At 56.2% G+C, this 18,741-nt stretch overlaps 1 protein-coding gene across 1 annotated transcript in view; it reads left to right on the forward strand.

Annotated features, from left to right (window-relative positions):
• The window catches only part of PARVB (parvin beta), a 114,337-nt gene that overhangs the window by 92,550 nt on the left and 3,046 nt on the right, over nucleotides 1–18,741 (forward strand). The window contains exons 9-12 of the mRNA XM_082665313.1: nucleotides 4,625–4,686; nucleotides 7,205–7,273; nucleotides 12,106–12,207; nucleotides 17,517–17,589. Coding sequence (XP_082521439.1) covers nucleotides 4,625–4,686; nucleotides 7,205–7,273; nucleotides 12,106–12,207; nucleotides 17,517–17,589 — 306 coding nt within the window. The remainder of the gene's footprint in view (nucleotides 1–4,624; nucleotides 4,687–7,204; nucleotides 7,274–12,105; nucleotides 12,208–17,516; nucleotides 17,590–18,741) is intronic.

Below are 18,741 nucleotides of genomic sequence, written 5' to 3' on the forward strand. Positions count from 1 at the left end.
GCGGCAGCTTCCGCTGGCCCTTTTCCCGCGGCAGCCTTCGGGGCCCCCAGAGCCTCACGGCCCTGCTGAGGTTGAGGTCGGACCCCATCACCTCCCCCCGATGGTCCCTCGAGCTGGTTCCTCTGCACCCCTCAATCTTCTCACTGCCCCCAGCTTGCCGCAAGCTACAGCCGCAGCCCTTGCCGGGGCCTCCCAGACCCCCTTAGACCACCCCTCCTCTCTGCCCTCCTTCCTCCGCCTGCATGTCTGTCACCCACAACAGCACCCCGGGGCTCCCCCTTCCAGCTTTTTTTTTCTTAATTTCTTTATTTAATTTTGTTTATTTTTGGCTACGCTGGGTCTTTGTTGCTGCGTGCGGGCTTTCTCTAGTTGTGGCGAGTGGGGGCTACTCTTCATTGCGGTGCGCGGGCTTCTCACTGCGGTGGCTTCTCTTGTTGCGGAGCGCGGGCTCTAGGCGCGCGGGCTTCAGTAGTTGTGGCACGAGGGCTTAGTTGCTCCCGGCATGTGGGATCTTCCTGGACCACTGTGCCACCAGGGAAGCCCCCCCTTCCAGCTTTTGTACTCTCAGTAGCCTCGGCCGGAAATGCTCTCCCTCTAGATCCCTCCGTGGCTCACTCCCTCAGCATCTCCAGCTCCACTTACCAGGGAGGCCCTCCCTGAGCCCCCGGCCTGAATCACCATCCGTCCCCTGGCTTGCCACCCCCCGCCCACCTGCTTAATGATTTCTTTGTTCGTCTCTTTGCTCACTGGGAGCACTTTGCTTTGCGCCCTGCCTGCCAGGCCCAGGGGGTCTGGACAGTCGGGGACCCTCGCTTGGCCCTTCGCTCTTTCCCTTCACATGTGGCTCCTTGAGCTGTAAGCATCCTGTGGGCTGGAGCATGTCTTCCCCGAGTGCAGCCCCAGCCCTGGGCTGCACATGTTCCAGAAGCTTCCGAAACAACAGGCAGACCCTCTTTGCTTGGCTAATGTCTGCCCGGGGCAGGGGTTGTGGGGGCGGGTAGCTTCACTAGGAGCCGAGTTCTCGGCCTCGGTGGTGGGGGATGGGGGGGTCCACGCTGCACCTCCCCCAGGAGCCCCCCTCCCCCTCCCCGCCTCCTGCTGGCATCACTGTCTTGGCTGAAGTGGATGCGAGGCCCTTCTCTCCCCAGGGGAGCTGGGGAGCTGCAGCCTGATCTCCATGGCAACGGGCTTGCCGGCTGCCTCTCCTCCGCAGGCGCCCCTCCCCCTCCCGGGCTTCAGGAAGTTGGGGAGAAGAGAGGAGAAGCTTTCTTCCTCTTCTTCCTGGTCTCCTTGTAGCCCCTGGTCTCTCCCCATCGCACCTCCCCGTTTCTGCTAACACCGCAGCTGGATCACGCCATTCCTGGTCACCACCCTCCACAGCTGCTCACCCTGTCGAGGGACCCAGCCCTCTTAGCCTCCCCCCGCCCCCGCAGGCCTCACCCTCTGGAACCCACTCTTGGCTTTCTGCTCCCTCTGCCTGGAACGCCCTTGCTCCTTCTCTTGCCCCGGCTCAAACGTCGTGGCTCCCGTGTGAAGCCTTCCTCTGACCCCGGGCCTGTGTCCACGTCCCCAGGCTCAGGTGCCTCAGAGAGCAGGCCGGTCACACGGAAGAGGGAAGTGGCTGGAATATCGAACGATGAAGGGCTGCCCTCAGCCCCCGTGTTGTGTGCGGTGGGGAGTTCCGGGGTCTGGGGCAAACGGGGGAGTCTGTGCCCCCGCTTCCACGGGCGGCTCATTGATCTGGGGAGAGCGGGGAAGAAGGTTCACTGTTGCCTCAGCTTCCATTTCTTCAAGAGGGTCCAGAAATTCAGAACTTTTGGACAGATCTTCCAACTTAAAAAACGTTGACTCAATCAAAAACCCCTTTGTTTGGAGCAAACTAAGCGGCCCTGAAAGTTGACCTTGGGTGGCCACTGGGGCCCCTGGCTGATCTGGCCGCTTTCTGCATCTTGCAGGCCTTTGTGGTACCCGTGCTTTTGTACTGTCTCCCCCAGCCTGTGCCCCTCCCGGGGGCGGGATGGCTCCCTGTTCACCCCTGTGGCTGCGGGGTAGGATGAGAAGGCATCAGTGAACTGAGCATCGGTGACGCACCTGCCCGGCAGTGGCTTGGCCCTTCATTCACCATCTTGCTTAATTCTTACACTGACAGCGAGCCTCGGGACTGTTCACTCGGGCCTCATGGCGGGAAGCGCTTTGCCTACGTCACGGGCACCAGGCTCTCAGCTGTATCTGTTTTCATTCCCAAGGCCACACACACCCGGCCGTGATGCCATTTAGTCCCCCGGGCGCAGGTGAGCGGGGCGCAGGGGCGCTGGCCTCCAGTCCCTGCGATGGCTGCCCTGCCGCCCTGACTCTGCCACCCAGCTGACGTCAAGGCTGCTCTCCTCCTGGGGGTTTTCTTAAGCTGCATTCAGAGTTTGTGTTTTGCTTTGTAAAGATTTAGCTTTTCTCCCCCGCTCTTAGCAGACTGTCTTTTTGAGTATAATCCGGCTTAGAGGATTATAAAAATAATTTACAGCTGCTGCGGTAGGCAAGCTGGATGAGGGCGTTCTGCGGGGCCGGGCCTCTTGGTCGCTGTTGGCCTTTAGGTGAAAAAGTGGCGTGCCCCTCTCCCGAACGCACTCCCCACCCATGTGTTACACGTGTGTGTGCACACCACACGCACACCACACACACCGCACACACACGCCTTCCTCTTTGCCTCTCACCTTCCTTCCTGCCACCCGCCCCCGAGGCCGAGGAGGCGGCTACCTGGTCTGGGCTGGACGAGGGCGTGAGCCGCCTGCCGGGGCCCTGGCCTGTGATGCTGAGGGCATGTCTTTTGGGGCAGCCTCGGGGGAGTGGCTGGGATGCCTCCTTCGGAAGCCCCAGCTCCGGCTCACCGAGTCCCGACCTGCCTGCTCTTTGCCATTTCTCCCCACACCCCTCTCCCTGGGTCAGGCAGCGTTGTCCTGAAGCAGGCCCTGGGTTATCTCTGGTTCTGGGCTCCAGCCCCCTCCAGACACGTGGAGGGGTCTTCCTACCCCAGCGCCCCAGCACACCATGCTAGCGTTTGGGTCCAAGCCCCAGCAAGTAATAGAGGGCGTCTCTGCTGGCCGAGGTCGTCTGAGCAGATACCACCCACAGGCAGCCTGGGGGGATGGGTGGCTCCTGAGGACAGGAGTGGGGGCCCCAGGGCCTTCCAGATGCCCTCCTCCCCCAGCCCCTCGGGCCTGGCAGCGACTCCCCACAGTGCTGTATCCACCCTGGAGACCTCAGCCCTCCTGCCTGGGCTCCAGGGCACAATGGGCTCTGCCCCCACGTGACCCGCCGTGGCAGCGTCTGGCTAGAACCAGGCCCCCGGCCCCCAGCCAGCCCTGCTCCTGTCTTGTCCACTGAGAGCTCTGTTGCCTCGGCCTCCCGTGACCTCACCACTGAAAGCGAAGGGGCTGATCCTGTGTTAATTTGGAGGACATGGTTGAGCCCAGGCGTGGCAGTTAGAGTGGGTCTGGGTCCCTGGCAGAAGGAAGGTCCCTGGGACACGGTGGAACGGGTCACTTCAGGCCCTGCAGGTACTCCAGCAGAGGTGGACACCCCGGGGGGAACAGCTGGAGAGGGATCCTGAGCAGACTTCCTGGCTCTTTCCTTTGTTCTGAGCACGGGCTGTGGGCCCTTCACTGTTCTGGGGCTGATCACAGTGCAGGGAACAAGTGAGACAGTGATCCGGCCTGCAAGGAGCTGACAGTCCAGCAGATAAAGAAAAATAAAATGTGCTCTCAAGTAGCGAATAGGTGCTATGAAAATTGCACCAGGGTAAGAGGACAGATAGCAGAAGTGGGGTGCTCCTTTAGAAGCAGATGGTCCTGGAAGGCCCCTCAGAGGAGGTGACATCTCAGAGCAACCTATGGCGGTGAGGCTGGTCAACAGCAGGTGCAAAGGCCCTGCGGTGGGCGTGTGATGGAGGAGCAGGGGCAAGCTGGTGGGTGGAGTGAGGTCAGGGAGGGCGAGTGTGTTGCAGGGGGAGGTGATGCTGAGCTCGCTGGACCCTATGGGCCCATGAGAGAGAGAGTGAATTTTATCCTGAGAGTGATGAGACGCTGGTGGATAGTTTTAGTCCGGGCAGGGGTGGGGAAGAAATGATCCATTTACACTTTAAGGGGCTCACTGTGCCTGCGAGGGAGAATGGATGGGAGGGGCTGGGAGTGTAGGAGGGAGACCGATTCAGCAGGAAGTTGTAGCTGCCCACCGCCCCCGGTGAGGGGAGATAGGGCTTGTATGGGGTTGGCAGCCATGACCAGTGGGGGAGGTGGTCAGATTTACTGATAAGATTTACCAATAAGACAAGGAGTGTGAGGAAAGGGAGAGAGGCAAGGACGCCTCAAGTCCTAGGATGTGATGGGGGCAGCTGTCCAAACGCTACCCCCGTATTGTAGGTTGAAAGATAGAAACCAAGTTAGAAGGACCCTTCAGAGCATCTTTTCCTTGCTTTTGCTTCTCATCAGCACCCGCCCCTCGGTTCTGGCAGGAACGCAAAGGATTCTGGGCAGGCTGAACATCAGAGGGATTAGAAGCTGCCTGGCCCCCGGGCGGGTGGGGATTAGAGCAGCACGGGTGTCTCCTTAAACCCTTCTCTGTGTCTCTGCAGAGCGGGACGCCTTTGACACGCTGTTCGACCACGCCCCGGACAAGCTCAGTGTCGTGAAGAAGGTGAGCTCTCTATCCAGCTGTGTTTCTCTCTGTCCCTGGGCTTTTCTCACGGCATGAACACTCCATGCCGGGAAGAAGGTGGGAAAAGGTTTGAAATCTCTGAAATGTTTGCCACATGGATTGAAGTGTAATTATTCAAAAGCGTAACTGCAGTGCATAAAATTAGCACCTTTTAACTCAGCATCTCTGCTCCTGGGTATCTTCCTGCCCACCCACCCCGCTGCTGTGGAGTGAATTACCCCACCGGCACCGGGGGGCGGTTCATTCCGAATCGAGGCTTTTTTTCAATGTGGAAATGTTTTTCAGCGTGTCAGCTTGCTGGCTCGGGCTGGCCTCGTTACACTGAAGCCGCATTCACGACGTGTCTGGTAAACGAGCAGGCGTTGCTAGCAGAGCTGTTCTGAGCTGCATTTGGCCCGTCTCTCCCAGACGGGAGCACAGAGGAGAGGCCCTTCCTCAGCCCAGGCAGCCTGCTGGTCGGTCTACGGATGGACAAAACCGGACAAAACCGTGTGAACGAGGCTCCGGAGTCAGGCTGGGGAATAGCGAGCTTCCAAGGGGATCTGCCCGGAAGCCTTGCTCTCCGTCCAAAAGAATCAAGACTCGCTGCACATCGAGTTATCTGAGCATCTGTAGGCCTCTCATTCAGGAAGGCAGCAGTGGGATGGATCTGAGCCTATAAAGTCTGAGCCCTTAACCCTGGGGAGAGAGCTGTCTGTCTTGGACAATTTCCCCACACAGGTTTCTTAATGCAGGACTTCTCAGAGCCTTTAATATGCTGACATGCTTTGCAATTCTCCAAGAGGGGGCTTAGTAGGAAGCATTTTCCAAGCATGTTTGTCCGTAGTGAGATCTGTTTATTTATTTGGGGATAGAACATATTAAATTCCCATGGAACCCATGTTTGGAAAATGTTGGTCCAGGCTGGGACAATGAGATTGTTAGTTCTTGAAGCACTTTGCAAAAGGCTGGCAGAACCATCCCAGTGGTCCTTCTGGGGCGGAGCCGTCTTAGCATTCTCGGGTCACGAGAGACATACCCTGGGGCCTCAGAGCATTGCCCCCCGACCCGCCCACATCCGACCCCCAGAAACCTGACGGAACGTATTCAGTGGATGCACAAGAAGAGGATTCATACCTGCCACGATCCCCCCTCCGCCCACTTACAGGCTGTGTGACCTGGGCAGATTATAACCCCTCGCGGCAGGTTTCCCATCTGTCAGGACAGAGGCAGACGCTGTGAGAATACGACGCGACCTCCCTGTGCGAGGACCTGGCTCGAAGTAGATAGTTGCTAGGTGGAGTTGAATGTGATGTGGAGTAATGTTGTCTTTCGGTAGATCTGATGCTGATTTATTCTTTGAAAAGGAACGCTGGGGGGACCCCAGCAATGACCAAGACAAAATCCTTTAGTTGCCCGACAGCTTCCTGCTTCCAGTCTGGCCCTTTCCCACTCCCACACTGGGAACTGTTGTGTTCGGGGCTCCCGTCCACCTCTCCAGGTCCCTCCAAGGTCATGCCCTCCTACTCTCTCCCATCCCGCCCACATCCAGCCGCAGCCGGAAGGTGCCGGAGGGTTCGCACGTGTGTACGTGGCCTGGGTGGCTGCTCTGCCCTCTCCCCACACTCTCATCTCCCACTTGGCTCACCCCCCAGCTCAAATGCTACCCCCCGTGCCACATCTTCCAGGGACCCACGCACTTCTCATCAACACCCCCCGCCCCGCCCCGCCCCGCCATTGTGTGTTTCACGGGCTTTGCCGTTTCTCTCGATTCTCCGTGGCCTCCGCTGGGTGTGTATGTGGAGAATTGTGCCTCGGACTCTTCAGGGTGGGGCTCTGTCTTAGTTACTGTCTCGTGTCTCTAGCAAGAAGCAAAGTGCCTGGCACAGGGTAGATTTGGGTGGAATGAAAAAGGGATGACATCATGTCCAGGGTAGGCAGAGGTGGGGTTGGGGTTGAGTTTCCATGAAAGTTGGGTTTGATTACCGAGAAAAGTTACACGTGGCAAGTTTTAAACTTTTGCCAGAGAGGAGAAGCCAGTGGCCCTATGTACGTATAAACCAGGGCTCAGAAAATCTCTGGCGTTTCATCCTCTACTGACACTGTGATGGGTGTGGCCCCAGGCAGCCTTTCTCTCTCAGTCTTTTGTAGTTCAGGGTTACATCTAGCCTACATTTAAGCATTTATCTCCCCCTGACAGTTATATCCTTCTTGAGGGCACTGATTATTCTTCTGTAGGGTTGTTAAATGTGGTATGTGTGTGGATTGCGTGTGTGCACATGGGCTGGGGAACAGAGATGTACGTTTCTTCCCCAGCTGGGATAGATTTAGGCATTATCCCATTAAAACCAAGGGTTATTGTAAGAACATTTCGCTTTAAACACGAGCATTTTATTTTAGCAAACAGAGGAGACGATGGAAGCGTTGCGTAAAGCCAGTGATGGCAAATGTCACATCTGTCCCCCAACGTGGGAGCTGGATCTCTTGCTCACGGTTCCCGTGTCTCTTTGCTTTGCAGTCTCTCATCACATTTGTGAACAAGCACCTGAACAAGCTGAATTTGGAGGTGACGGAACTAGAGACCCAGGTAAGCTGTGTTCTGGGCTGAAGGACCCTTTGTCCGGTGTCATTTTCAGCCGGCTTTCTGATCCCCGGCGGGCCGTGTGAACAAAGTGCGTTCGTCTAACAAGGAATGCCCATCCCACAGCCAGGAAAGCCCCAGCCCCAGCCATCTTGGCCTTCCCCCAGACCCTCTGTCTTAATTTCTTGGGGCTACCTTAGCTAGTACCTTAAACAACAGACATTTATGTCTTCATAGTTCTGGAGGTCGGAAGTCCCAGATCAAGGTGTCTGCAGGGCTGGTTCCTTCTGAGGCTCTGAGCAGGGATCTGTTCCAGGCTCTCCCCCACCTCCTGGTGGCTTGCTGGTAATTTTTAGCGTTCCTTGGGTCATTAGATGTTTTCATCCCGATCTCGGCCTCCTTGTGGGTGTTGTATCCAAATTTTCCCTTTCTGTAAAAACACAGTCACGTTGGATGAAGACCCACCCCAATGACCTCATCTTACCGTGAGGACTTCCGCAAAGACCCTGGTTTTCCAAATAAATTCACGTTCACAGATTCTGGGGGTTAGGATCCCAACACATCTTTTTTTGGCGGGGGGATACAATTCAAGCTTAACACCCTCCAAGATGCCATCGCACCTTCACCAAAGAGCCTGTGCGTGTACGGGTCCCTCAGTCTGGAATGTCCCGGCCCCCCCTGCTTCTGCTGTCGGTGGCCGTCCTGCACGCAGCGCAGCGGCTGGCATCTAGCGAGTGCTTGCTAATATCCCTCTAATGAATACATACAAAGCATTTCTCCTACAGTAAGTATAGAAAGTATACTTCCCCACCCCCACTCAGAGCGGAAGCACCGTCGTGAAAATATGTTTCGAGTGCTCGGCAAGCGTTAAAGACAAAATATAATTTTCCCGGGATTAACTGCGTGCCTGAATTTGGCGTCTTTTGTGTTCTCAGTGCCGATTTCTCTAATGCGCAGCTGACGCTTCTCAGACCCCTGGGCGATGGCATTCATTCCTTTCTCTTTCTTTAACTCTTCTCATTTGCTTTTCTAATTAAAAAAGTAATTCAGGCTCATTGTAGAAATGTCTGAAAATGCAGATAAGCAAAACAAATAAAAGTCATCCGTAATCCCATCACCCAGGGATAGCGGTGCTGGGGATTTTATTCCACGTCATTTCTCTGCACGGATAGCGCATCGTGGGCAGCACGGGTCTGTGTTTGAAAGCCGAATGGGCCGTTTTTAATGTGTGTATTTATTTGTGCATTGTTTGCAAACACACTTATTTTTTTTATCCGTTTACTAAAAAATTGCACATTTATCCTCTGATTATTTGCGGCTTGAAATCTTAACAGTTCAGAAGTGTACTCATTGAAAAGCAACAGTCCTTTTGTGTACTCCCCCTAAACTCTCCCGTCATCCTCTCCAGAGGTAATGAACTACAGTTAATGGTCGGATGTGTATTTTTCTAGATGGTTTGTAGGCGTAAGTGTATTTTTTGAAATGGCAATGGGTCCTCCTGTACAGTTGTTTTGTAAAGTGTTTTTTGTTACTAAATAGTGTGGGCATGTTCTTGTGTGAGTGTGTATGTGTTTCTGTCTAGTCCTTTTTGTGTTGTCTGGTCTGTCTGTCTGTGTTTGTCACTTTTAATAGCTGCCTTCTATTCTGTTCTAAGGCTGTGTTGTGCGTCTAAACCCAGTCCGCATGATGGGACGTTTGCCGATCTTGTACATAGCTGTTCAGTGGGCATCTTTGCACACAGCTGTTTGTGCCCTTGTCTGCTTCCTCAGGATAAACTTCTAGAAATGGGGTCGTTAGAGCATTTCTCCGTGGTAACACGGAGGGCCCAGGAAGGTTTGCCCGCCTGAAACTCTCATTGGCGCTGTCGAGAACCCACATCCTCGCCAACTCTTTCCGACTGGCACTGCCCAGGTGGGCCTGCACAGCAGTATTAATAGCCAGACATCTTAGGCTGAGACTCTAAACTTCAATTTGCATTGATCTCTATTTACTCAGTATGTCCTTTTTTTTTTCTATCGCCGCACAATATGAAGTAATATCTTAAAACTATTTTGAACCAGCGGTCCACCAGGAAAGATCACTGGCCATAGAAATGCAGACTGTTTTCCTTTTGTGGCAAAGGATTCTGGGTATTTTGATAAATATGTTCATCATTAAAGTCTCGATGTCCTGGAAGTCAGAGGCTCAAATTCCTGCTCAGGGTGTGTGCGTACGTGTGTGTGTGTGTGTGTGTGTGTGTGTGTGTGTTCTCCTTTCTTTTTAAAACCACTTTTATATTGTGGGCAGCTTCCTAGCTCTGTGATACTGAGCCAGTTCCTCTTTGAACCACTCCCCACATGTTTAAACTGGAATGGAGAAAATGCATTTGAAAGGTCAGTAATACACGCGCATGAAGACAGCGGTGGGCCTCCTGGGGATTTCCGTCTCCTGCAGAGCCGCACCCTGGATGCTGAGTGAGGGCACCCCGTCGGAGGGCCACTGCTCTTGCGCGTGTGAAAACCGAGGGTCCCACTCATTTGCTGATAAGCCGGCCTGCTCCGCCTGGCCCTCACCCTCCTGGTACCCCATCCCTCCCCTGCCTTCCTTTCTGCGTGACCATCTCTCCCACACTCCTGTGACACGGGGGTCCCAGGGTGGGTTAGAAGATGCCTTGGAGATCAGCAAAGGCTCTCCAGGCATCTTGGCACCTCAACACCCATTCCCCACGCCTCCCGGCAGGTGATGGGGCTGGATTCTTCTGTATCCCTGGAAATGGCTCAGTGTTGGTGAGAGAGCGGTTTTGGGGGTGCGCTGGCTCAGTGTCGCCGGGGAGGGGGCAAGAGCTGCCAGAACATTCCACCAGCACTGTCGGCCAGAACAGGAGCTGAGTAGGTGACGTCTGCATGGCGTGGAAGCGTGAACCTCGTGACGCGCAGGCAAAGGGTCGATCAGATCACGTTAAACCAGGGTCTGGAGCGCTCTGCCCAGGAAGGACCTGCCCGTTCACACGTTATGATCGTGTCTGTCTGCCTTGGGCTGTTCCTTAGCGTCCCCTTCCCCTTCCAGAGGACAGGGCTTTCTGATGTTGGAGGCTTGGGATTTTGACTTTTTATCCTCGGCCGCCTGGCTGTGGTGGTGGAGGGAGCTGCCGCTGTTGCCTTTAATAAAAACGTCCTCGCTTCTGCAGGTTCTCTTTCTACCACTGCGGTTGCTGGTCTCAGGAAGCCGAAAGCCTCCTGGGTGTCGGCCCCTTGCAGCTGTCCAGCTGTCCTGCGTGGCAGCCTTCTAGCCCAGGGCTGGCCAGTGAAACTTTCTTTAGTGATGGAAACGTCCTATCACTGCACCATCTGACACAGTAGCCACTGGCCACGTGTGGCTGTCAAGCACTTGAAATGGGGCCTGTGTGACTGACGAGCCGAAGTTTGTATTTTATTTAAATTTTTTTAAATTGAAACTTAAGAGTTCTGGAGATTGGTTGCACAACAACGTGACTGTACAGAATATGACTGAAATGCACGCTGACAAATGGTTAAAATGGTACATTTCGTGTTAAGTACGTTTTACCGAAATAAGCCAACATCATTCAAAAAGGTTTGTAAAGGGACTTCCCTGGTGGTCCAGTGGTTAAGAATCCACCTTCCAATGCAGGGGAAGCGGGTTCAATCCCTGGGCAGGGGAACTAAGATCCCACATGCCGCAGCTACTGAGCCCGCGCCACAACTAGAGAGAAGCCCGTGTGCCGCAACGAAAGATCCCGCATGCCTCAACGGAGACCCGTTGCAGCCAAATAAATAAATTAATAAGTTAAAAAAAAATTTCGTAAAAAATTTCACTAGGCACATGTGGCCAGTGGCTACCATATCGGACCACACAGTTCCAGAATCTGGAGGCTGGGGTCCTCACGAGTCCTCGATCTGCAGGAGGCCTCAGAGATACCATGTCTGCCCTCTGGGAGGATGGGCGGGTCCTGCCCTCCCTGCCCCGCCCCGGGGGCTGGGGGGTGGGGCTGGTCCATGTCCCAGAGACCAGGCTCTGCCTCCTGAGCCTTGGTCCCCTCCTCCCCTCTGGCAGGTTGTCCTGCCCTCATTGGTCTCCATCACTTTATCTGTAAAAGGAGCAGTTGCTCCCTGTCCTGGCTCATTGGGCGGTGGGCAGCGGAGTGGGGTGAGGGGCCCCGGCAAAGAGCACAGTCTTTGACTCTAGATTCCTGGGCCCCTCCCGTGCATGGGAGGTGGCGCTGGGCCGGGTAGCAGGTTGAGGGGCTGGGGGTGTGGGGTAAGGCTGCAGGCTGCTGATTCGGGCCCAGCTAGGACGGACCCGCGTGCCGGGTGCAGGCAGAAGCTCGTCGTCACCGGGGCACGGGAGGGTCTCTTCCTATGCTGCGAATACCGCTAGAAGGAGGAACTCAGGCAGCTGACAAAGCGAGCAAGCAGAACGGGGCAGCAAACCCCAAACCGAAGCCTAGGGCGCCCTGCAGGGTGTGGATTAACCGTGCCCACAGGCCCCTGCTCGCTGATGGCGTGCTCCCTGCGTGCTGGGCGCTCCTTGCTCCACCCCTCCCCCTCCCGCCCCGCAGGGTACCCACGACAGCCCAGAGAGTTGGGAGCTAGCGTTATCCCCAAGGTCAGTGGTCTGCTTCTCTCCACGCAGCGGCGCTCCATCCCAGACACACAGGTCATCACATCCAATCCCGAGCGCGCGCTTTGCTCCCTCGTCCTTCACCTGACTGCAGGCTCGCTCTCCTCAGCAAGGGATGGATTTTTTTTTTACTTTAAAACATTTTCCTCCTTTCGAGTGGCTGCAGCTCATTCACTGACTCCGTGCGTGGCCCAGAAACATCCCCACGTGTCCCTCTGTAGTTTGCAGATGGCGTGTACCTGGTTCTACTCATGGGGCTTCTGGAAGACTACTTCGTACCCCTGCACAACTTCTACCTGACCCCGGACAGCTTCGATCAGAAGGTACGTGCATGCGTGGTCTCCATCCCGGGAGTGGCCCGGGATGCGCTCGTCCAAGGGCACAGGGTAGAATCCCCCGACCACTCTTTCTGGAGTCCAGCTGCATTCTCCAAAAAATAAGTACTGCCCAGAAAATGGTATTGCAATTAGACGTGACCCTCAGGAAAGGAAGGAAACCCGTGGGCAGCGCCTGACGCATCCAGGTGTCGTGTGCCTCCTTCTCTTCGGGTCTTTCCCCCGGGACGATGCTGGTTTTAATCATTGTGGCCAAAGGTCAGTAGAGTTGCAAATCCCTCCCCTGTTCGTGACACACAGACATTCTGTCTGGTTTTCCTGCCGCTTCATGAACTTCCTATATATGCCATCTTAAGTGGCAGCACAAAGTCTATGGAGTGGCTCTGAGGTCACAGTCTCCCTCCTCCCCACTTTTGGGCGATCAACTTGTTTCTTTTTCACTATTAAAACAATAAGGCAGGGACTTCCCTGGTGGCGCAATGGTTAAGAATCCGCCTGCCAATGCAGGGGACACAGGTTCGAGCCCTGGTCCAGGAAGATCCCACATGCTGCGGGGCAACTAAGCCCGTGCGCCACAACTACTGAACCTGTGCTCTAGAGCCCATGTGCCACAACTACTGAGCCTGTGCACCTAGAGCCCGTGCTCCGCAACAAGAGAAGCCACCGCAATGAGAAGCCCGCGCACCACAACGAAGAGTAGCCCCCGCTCGCCGCAACTAGAGAAAAGCCCGCGCACAGCAATGAAGACCCAAACGCAGCCAAAAATAAATAATCTATTAAAAAGTATTTAAAAACAAAACAATAAGGCATTGTCTTGAATAGGTACACACAGACATATGTATGTGTGTATAATATATTTTTTTCACTCCTGTGGATTGTTTTCTAGGAAAATCCCTCAAAGAGGATTGTCCGGGTCAAAGGGCATGACCTTCACATTTGGGATGCCCTTGTGACCAGGTGGTTTGCCTCCTGCCAGGGCTTCCCGAGGTCCAGCCATCCCAGCAGTATTTAGCGCGTTGCTTTTAGAAATTTGGCTCGTGGACTGGCCGTATTGCTTGAACCCGAGAGCATCTGTCATTTTATTTTCCCGAAGCGCTAGACCGTGAGTTGGGGAGACAGACAATGCAAGCAGGTGGCAGCAGTTCAGAGAAACATGGAAGCAGGGCCAGTGTTGATCAATCTGCCCACTTCTGGCACCTCGAGCGCGGTTTGCTCGCGGCCAAATGCCGCTGCCGTCTTGCCTGCTGAGATGGAATCAGAGCAGATCAGCGAGGTCCTGGCAGGTTTGCGTCCGCGGTGAGCGGGGATGCACAGGGCTCTGCGGGGCCGGTCAGGAAGCAAGAAGACAAGACAGTTGGGTGACGGGGCTCATCTTGCATTTCCCGGCCACGTGGCTGGCTGCAGAAACGTTGTTTTGGAGAGATCTTTTCTTTGTTCAGATGTGTACAAAGGCTGGCAAGAAGGGTGAATTTAGTCAGGCCGTCTGGAGCTGGGCTTCTTTCCAGGACGGGCTCGGTGCAGGGGCAGGGGCGTCCCCTCCCAACTCGGTCTCCTTCCCTTTGAGACGGGATGAAAGTCTCTGTCAGTCGCTCCCTGGCCTGGGAGGTGTGAGGCCTGTTCGGTCCACCTTTGCCTCCGATCGGGAGCCAGGAAGGGAAGGCTGCTGTAGGGGACCGTGCCCAGCGTGGCGCTGGCCCATCGACCCTCGAGGAGGGGACCCAAGGGCCGCTGGAGCTCTCCTCGGAAGGGGCCTTCTGGAGGGTCCTTCTCTGGCCACGTTAGCCCCCAGCTCCCACCCCTGGATTCTCTGCTTTCCTCCCCACAGGGCGTCGTGGCATCACGCCACCGCTGGGAGGTTCCTCGTGAGCCATGGTGGTTATTAACCTCCAGGTTTTCCTGACCACCTCGCAGGTGGTGGCCTTTCCCTGTTGCACAGACCTGAACCCACTTCAGGCTGGTCCCAGTGCCCGAGCTCCCAGGCACCTCGTCCAAATGTGGCCAGGCAGTGGTGACATGTGCAGAGAGACTGTCACGGAGCATTCCCGGGCCGAGACTGCGAGGCGCTGGGAATCTTTGCAGCAGCGGCAGGAGGCTGAGAGTGAGCAAAATCAGGGATGCGTCGTGGGCTTGTGTTTTTAAACAACTGCACTGGATTTTATTCTTTAAAATAAATTTATTTATTTGTTTTTTATTTTTGGCTGTATTGGGTCTTTGTTGCTGCACGTGGGCTTTCTCTAGTTGCGGTGAGCAGGGGCTACTCTTCGTTGCGATGCGTGATCTTCCCGGACCAGGGCTCGAACCCGTGTTCCTTGCATTGTCAGGCAGATTCTTAACCACTGCACCACCAGGGAAGCCCCCTGTACTGGATTTTAAAAAGACGAGACCAGACGTCTCTGACCCTGTAGGTTCCTGCAAACAAATGAACGGCCCCTTTGAACCGTCTCAGAGGCATGGGTACCACCGACGGCTTCTTGTTTTAGGCCCACCGTTTGAGCCTTGCTCTGTGCTGGCCACTTTGCTGGGTCCCTTGGGCCTGTCACTCACCTTCTGGAAGATTCCACAGCATCCCTCTCTCTGGGGGTGGAGTGTGTCTTGGAGACTTGGAGGTTATTCCTAGAAGCAAATCCCAGAAAAGGCTTTGCAGTTTCAAGGCGCTTTCCCTTCTGTCTCCTCGTCTGACTCCCTACCCTGGCGAGGAATCGGGACCTCGCACGGGGGCTGGGACCGTGGTGGGGGGTGGCTCACAGTCAGCAGGGGCAGAGCTGGAAAAGCCCGCTCCTTTCGGGACCCTCTTCTCTCACCTGGCCAGGTTTTTGAAAATCCTTTGCATTGCAGAGAGGAAGGACTTAGGGTCCTGCCCGGGGGCTGGCTCGTAGCAGCAGTGTAGGGCCTTGGGGTTCAGCTCGAGGCTGGGGGGGGTCACACTCTGGGATCAGGGTCAGGGAGGTGACCTCACATCCTCAGCAGGAGCTGTTTGCTGTTCTTTGTGCCCAGTCCGTGGGGCTGGGCTCTGGGGATGCTTCTCTGCCAGGGCAGAGGAGTTGTGTATGGTGAGGCATGGCTCTGAGAGAGAATGGAAGGAGGATGGGGGGGCAATTTCCCTGGTGGCGCAGTGGTTGAGAGTCCGCCTGCCGATGCAGGGGACACGGGTTCGTGCCCCGGTCCGGGAGGATCCCACATGCTGCGGAGCGGCTGGGCCCGTGAGCCATGGCCGCTGGGCCTGCGCGTCCGGAGCCTGTGCTCCGCAACGGGAGAGGCCACAACAGTGAGAGGCCCGCGTACCGCAAAAAAAAAAAAAAAACAGCAACCACTGTTGGGACGTCCCTGGTTGTCCAGTGGTTACGACTCTGTGCTTCCACTGCAGAGGGCATGGGTTCGATTCCTGGTCAGGGAACAAAGATCCCCAATGCGGCGCGGTGTGGCCAAAAATCTATAAATAAAATAAAGTAAAATAAAACCTTTAAAAAAGTCTACAAGTTATTGTTACTTAAAAAAACACAAATCACTGTTGTGCTGAGCAGCTGCGGAGAAGCGGGACATGGAAGGGTGCCCCCCCCCAGCTATTCTCTCCTTGGGGCAGGGGCGGGGCCTCATGGACTGAACCACACTCCACACCTGCGCTGGGGGCGGATCCTGCAGGTCTGGTGGGGCCACGGAAGACATCCGTTCCCACGTTGTGCTGACGGTCTAACCTGATTTGTTCCATGTCCCCCTCTTTGCCATCTTGACTCTGTCCCCACTCAGAGCCTGTTGTGTGTGTATGAATTCTGGGATCTGGACGGCTGTCAGCCGATGGCCGAGGAAGCAGGATGCTTTTGGAGACAGGGCCCAGGTTCCGAATCCAGACTTGGGTGGGCTGAGTGCCGGCCCCATCTCCTTGAACCTTGCGCCTTTCTTGGCACGGATGTCCTCATCTGTTTAGCCCCGGGACCTCCTCTGTAAAGTGGGAGGTGACAGACCCTCCTGTCCATTTCCCATGCTCGTCGCAGCTCGAGGCCCAGCCTAGTGCAGCCCTCCCTCCCGGCCGGCTCCGGGCACTGCAGGTGGGGCTCTGGAAGCCTGGCTCCTGTCTCCCCACCGCCTCTGCACGGCCCGAGAGCCTCTGGTCATGTGCAGCCCTCCCAGCCCGCTCTGAGCCGTGTCCCCCATGCCAGGGCCCGGCTCCTCTTGATGTCAGCAGCCCGTGGCTTCCTTTGCTTCTCTGAGCGCGGCCCGGTGCCACCGTGGCCTGGGTGCTTCCCGGCCGCACCCAAGCTCTTGCAGCTTGACTAGCTGAGGGTTATTTTGCCAGATGTCTTTCTCCTGGTTAATTATTAAACCACATGGCAGGTAAACTTGTTAGCGTGTTTCTGATTTCATTTGCAGTGAAATCATGAAAATGTTATTGTTCAAAGGGTATTCAATTATGAAGAGCCCTAAAATCCTTTCTAGCGCTGACACTGGCGAGGTATTTTAGGTTTTGGTCCTCCGCCCCGCACCAGCCTTTGCTCGAAGCAGACGTTTGGCTGCCTGTGATTTGGTTGATCACCGGCATCTCTGTGGTTCAGGTGGACTTTAAACACAGCAGAGAAGGCTCCGTGGCTAACCTCTGCGGCAGCCGTTAGCAGAACGCGAGCTTCGAGCATCCTTGCGGGCCGAGGGCTGGAGGGGGAGGTCGTGTGGGGGTGCGGATGTGTCCGCCTTTCTGGGGCCGTGCAGGTGAGGGCCAGGACCAGAGCCCAGCTGCAGCCCCCAGCGGCCTGACATCAGTTCCAGCAGGGTCCAGTTGCCTGCCCCTTACCGGGGCCACCGCTGTCCTGCCGAGAGCGCAGCTGTCACACTCAGCTCGTTCAAGGCCCTTCTGGCAGATGGGGGTGGCCGCTTTATGCTGGGGATGGTGCACGGCGCTGGGTACCTTCGGGAGGTGACTTGTCCTTTCTGAGCCTCGGTTGCCTCATCTGTAAAAGGAAGTCACTGTCACTTGTCATCATGTGGATGTGTCGGGACCTGGGGACCCCTAGCCCTTGAGGGCAGGCTTTGTGCCTGTGTCCCTGCATGTCCCAGCTGCCCCCGATCATTGGTGAGGGGCGTGAGGACCACCAGGTGAATGTGTGTTACCCTCAAAAGACCCCCTCACCCTCCCTCTGCCCATCCTGTCGCTCTGCCCAGGACACCCCTGTCCTCGTGGCCGTAGTTATTCCAAAGGCTCCCTCTGCCCACACTTGGTCCCATCCTGTCCTTTTAGAAGGGAAGCAGGGGGCAGTGGGCGGGCCTGGGACCAGCTGCGGCCCCGGTGCTAACTCTGGCTTCCTCCGCAGGTCCACAACGTGTCATTTGCCTTTGAGCTGATGCTGGATGGAGGCCTTAAGAAGCCCAAGGCTCGCCCCGAAGGTAACGCCCTGACCCAGGTCTTAGAGCGGCTGCCCAGCCAGCCATGTCTCTCCCTTCAGGCCCCGCACGTGTGGCTCAAAGGCTGGGCTCTGCCGACCCCAGCTCCACATGTCCCCTGTGCTCAGGGTTTCGGGGACCAAGAGGCCTGCGCCGGCAGAGCCACCAGGGCTGATTCTTTAGTAACCACTTGACTTGGAGGACGTGGCCTCTGCTCCACGGCCTCAGGATTGAATTGCGTCTCCAGGTGCCATTGCTCGGACTAGAGATGCCGCTTCACGTCTTGAAAGGATATTAGAGGTTTACTGCAGTTTAATGCCTGCCGGGTCGATGTCCTGAGGCCCGGGCGATGCTCGTGAGCAGGGACGTGGCTCGGTCATGCCCCATGAGGTCTGAATGGCAGTGGAGACCCGCAGAGCCCCCCCTCGCTGTCATACCTGGCTCCTATGTTAAAGGACCTATACGAGGAATCCCTAATGCAAATGGGCATCTGAATCCCGGGGGCGGGGTGGCTTCCTCCAACACAGCTTCTGATGTGGGGGCCGTGGAATGGATCCTCCAAGTCCCGTCTGTAACCAGTTGCCAGGTGACGCTAGCGCTCCTGGTCCGGGGACCCCACTTTGGGAATCACCGCCCTACAGTGACGGCATGAACTCTGGGTGGGGTGTCCTCCGCACACACACCCCCTGGGAGGCTCAGCGGCCACTGCTGAACACTCATCCGGGGACGGGAATCCCGTCCTGTGACCCGTGATCCCCACAGCCCTCCCCAAGCCCCTGGTCTGAGCTCACAGAGCAAGAGAGCAGAACCAGGTCCCTGACTCCCAGGAGGACAGAGCCCCTTCCCACCAAACAAGGCGGTTGGGACTCACTGGGCCACACGCTGTGCCTGACCTCGAGGGGGTGGGACAGCAGCTCCCACCTGCCCTGCCCCAGGAGGCCCGTGGTCCTGGCACAGGATGGCCTGTGGGTGTTTGGTCCCCAGTAAATGTCCTCGGTTGTCGTAGACCCTACACCACACAGACTTGTCCAATGCAAATCCTAGAAGGGATGAAGAAGCATCCTCGCCATCCCAGGTGCTCATCCCACGGGTAGCGGCCCGGGGGCTCTCATGGCAGTCTGCATCTTGGGGGATGGCAGAAGTGCCCCGCTTGGG

This window comes from Grampus griseus (assembly GCF_964374135.1).
Source record: "Grampus griseus genome assembly, chromosome: 11".
In the NCBI taxonomy this organism is placed as follows: domain Eukaryota; kingdom Metazoa; phylum Chordata; class Mammalia; order Artiodactyla; family Delphinidae; genus Grampus; species Grampus griseus.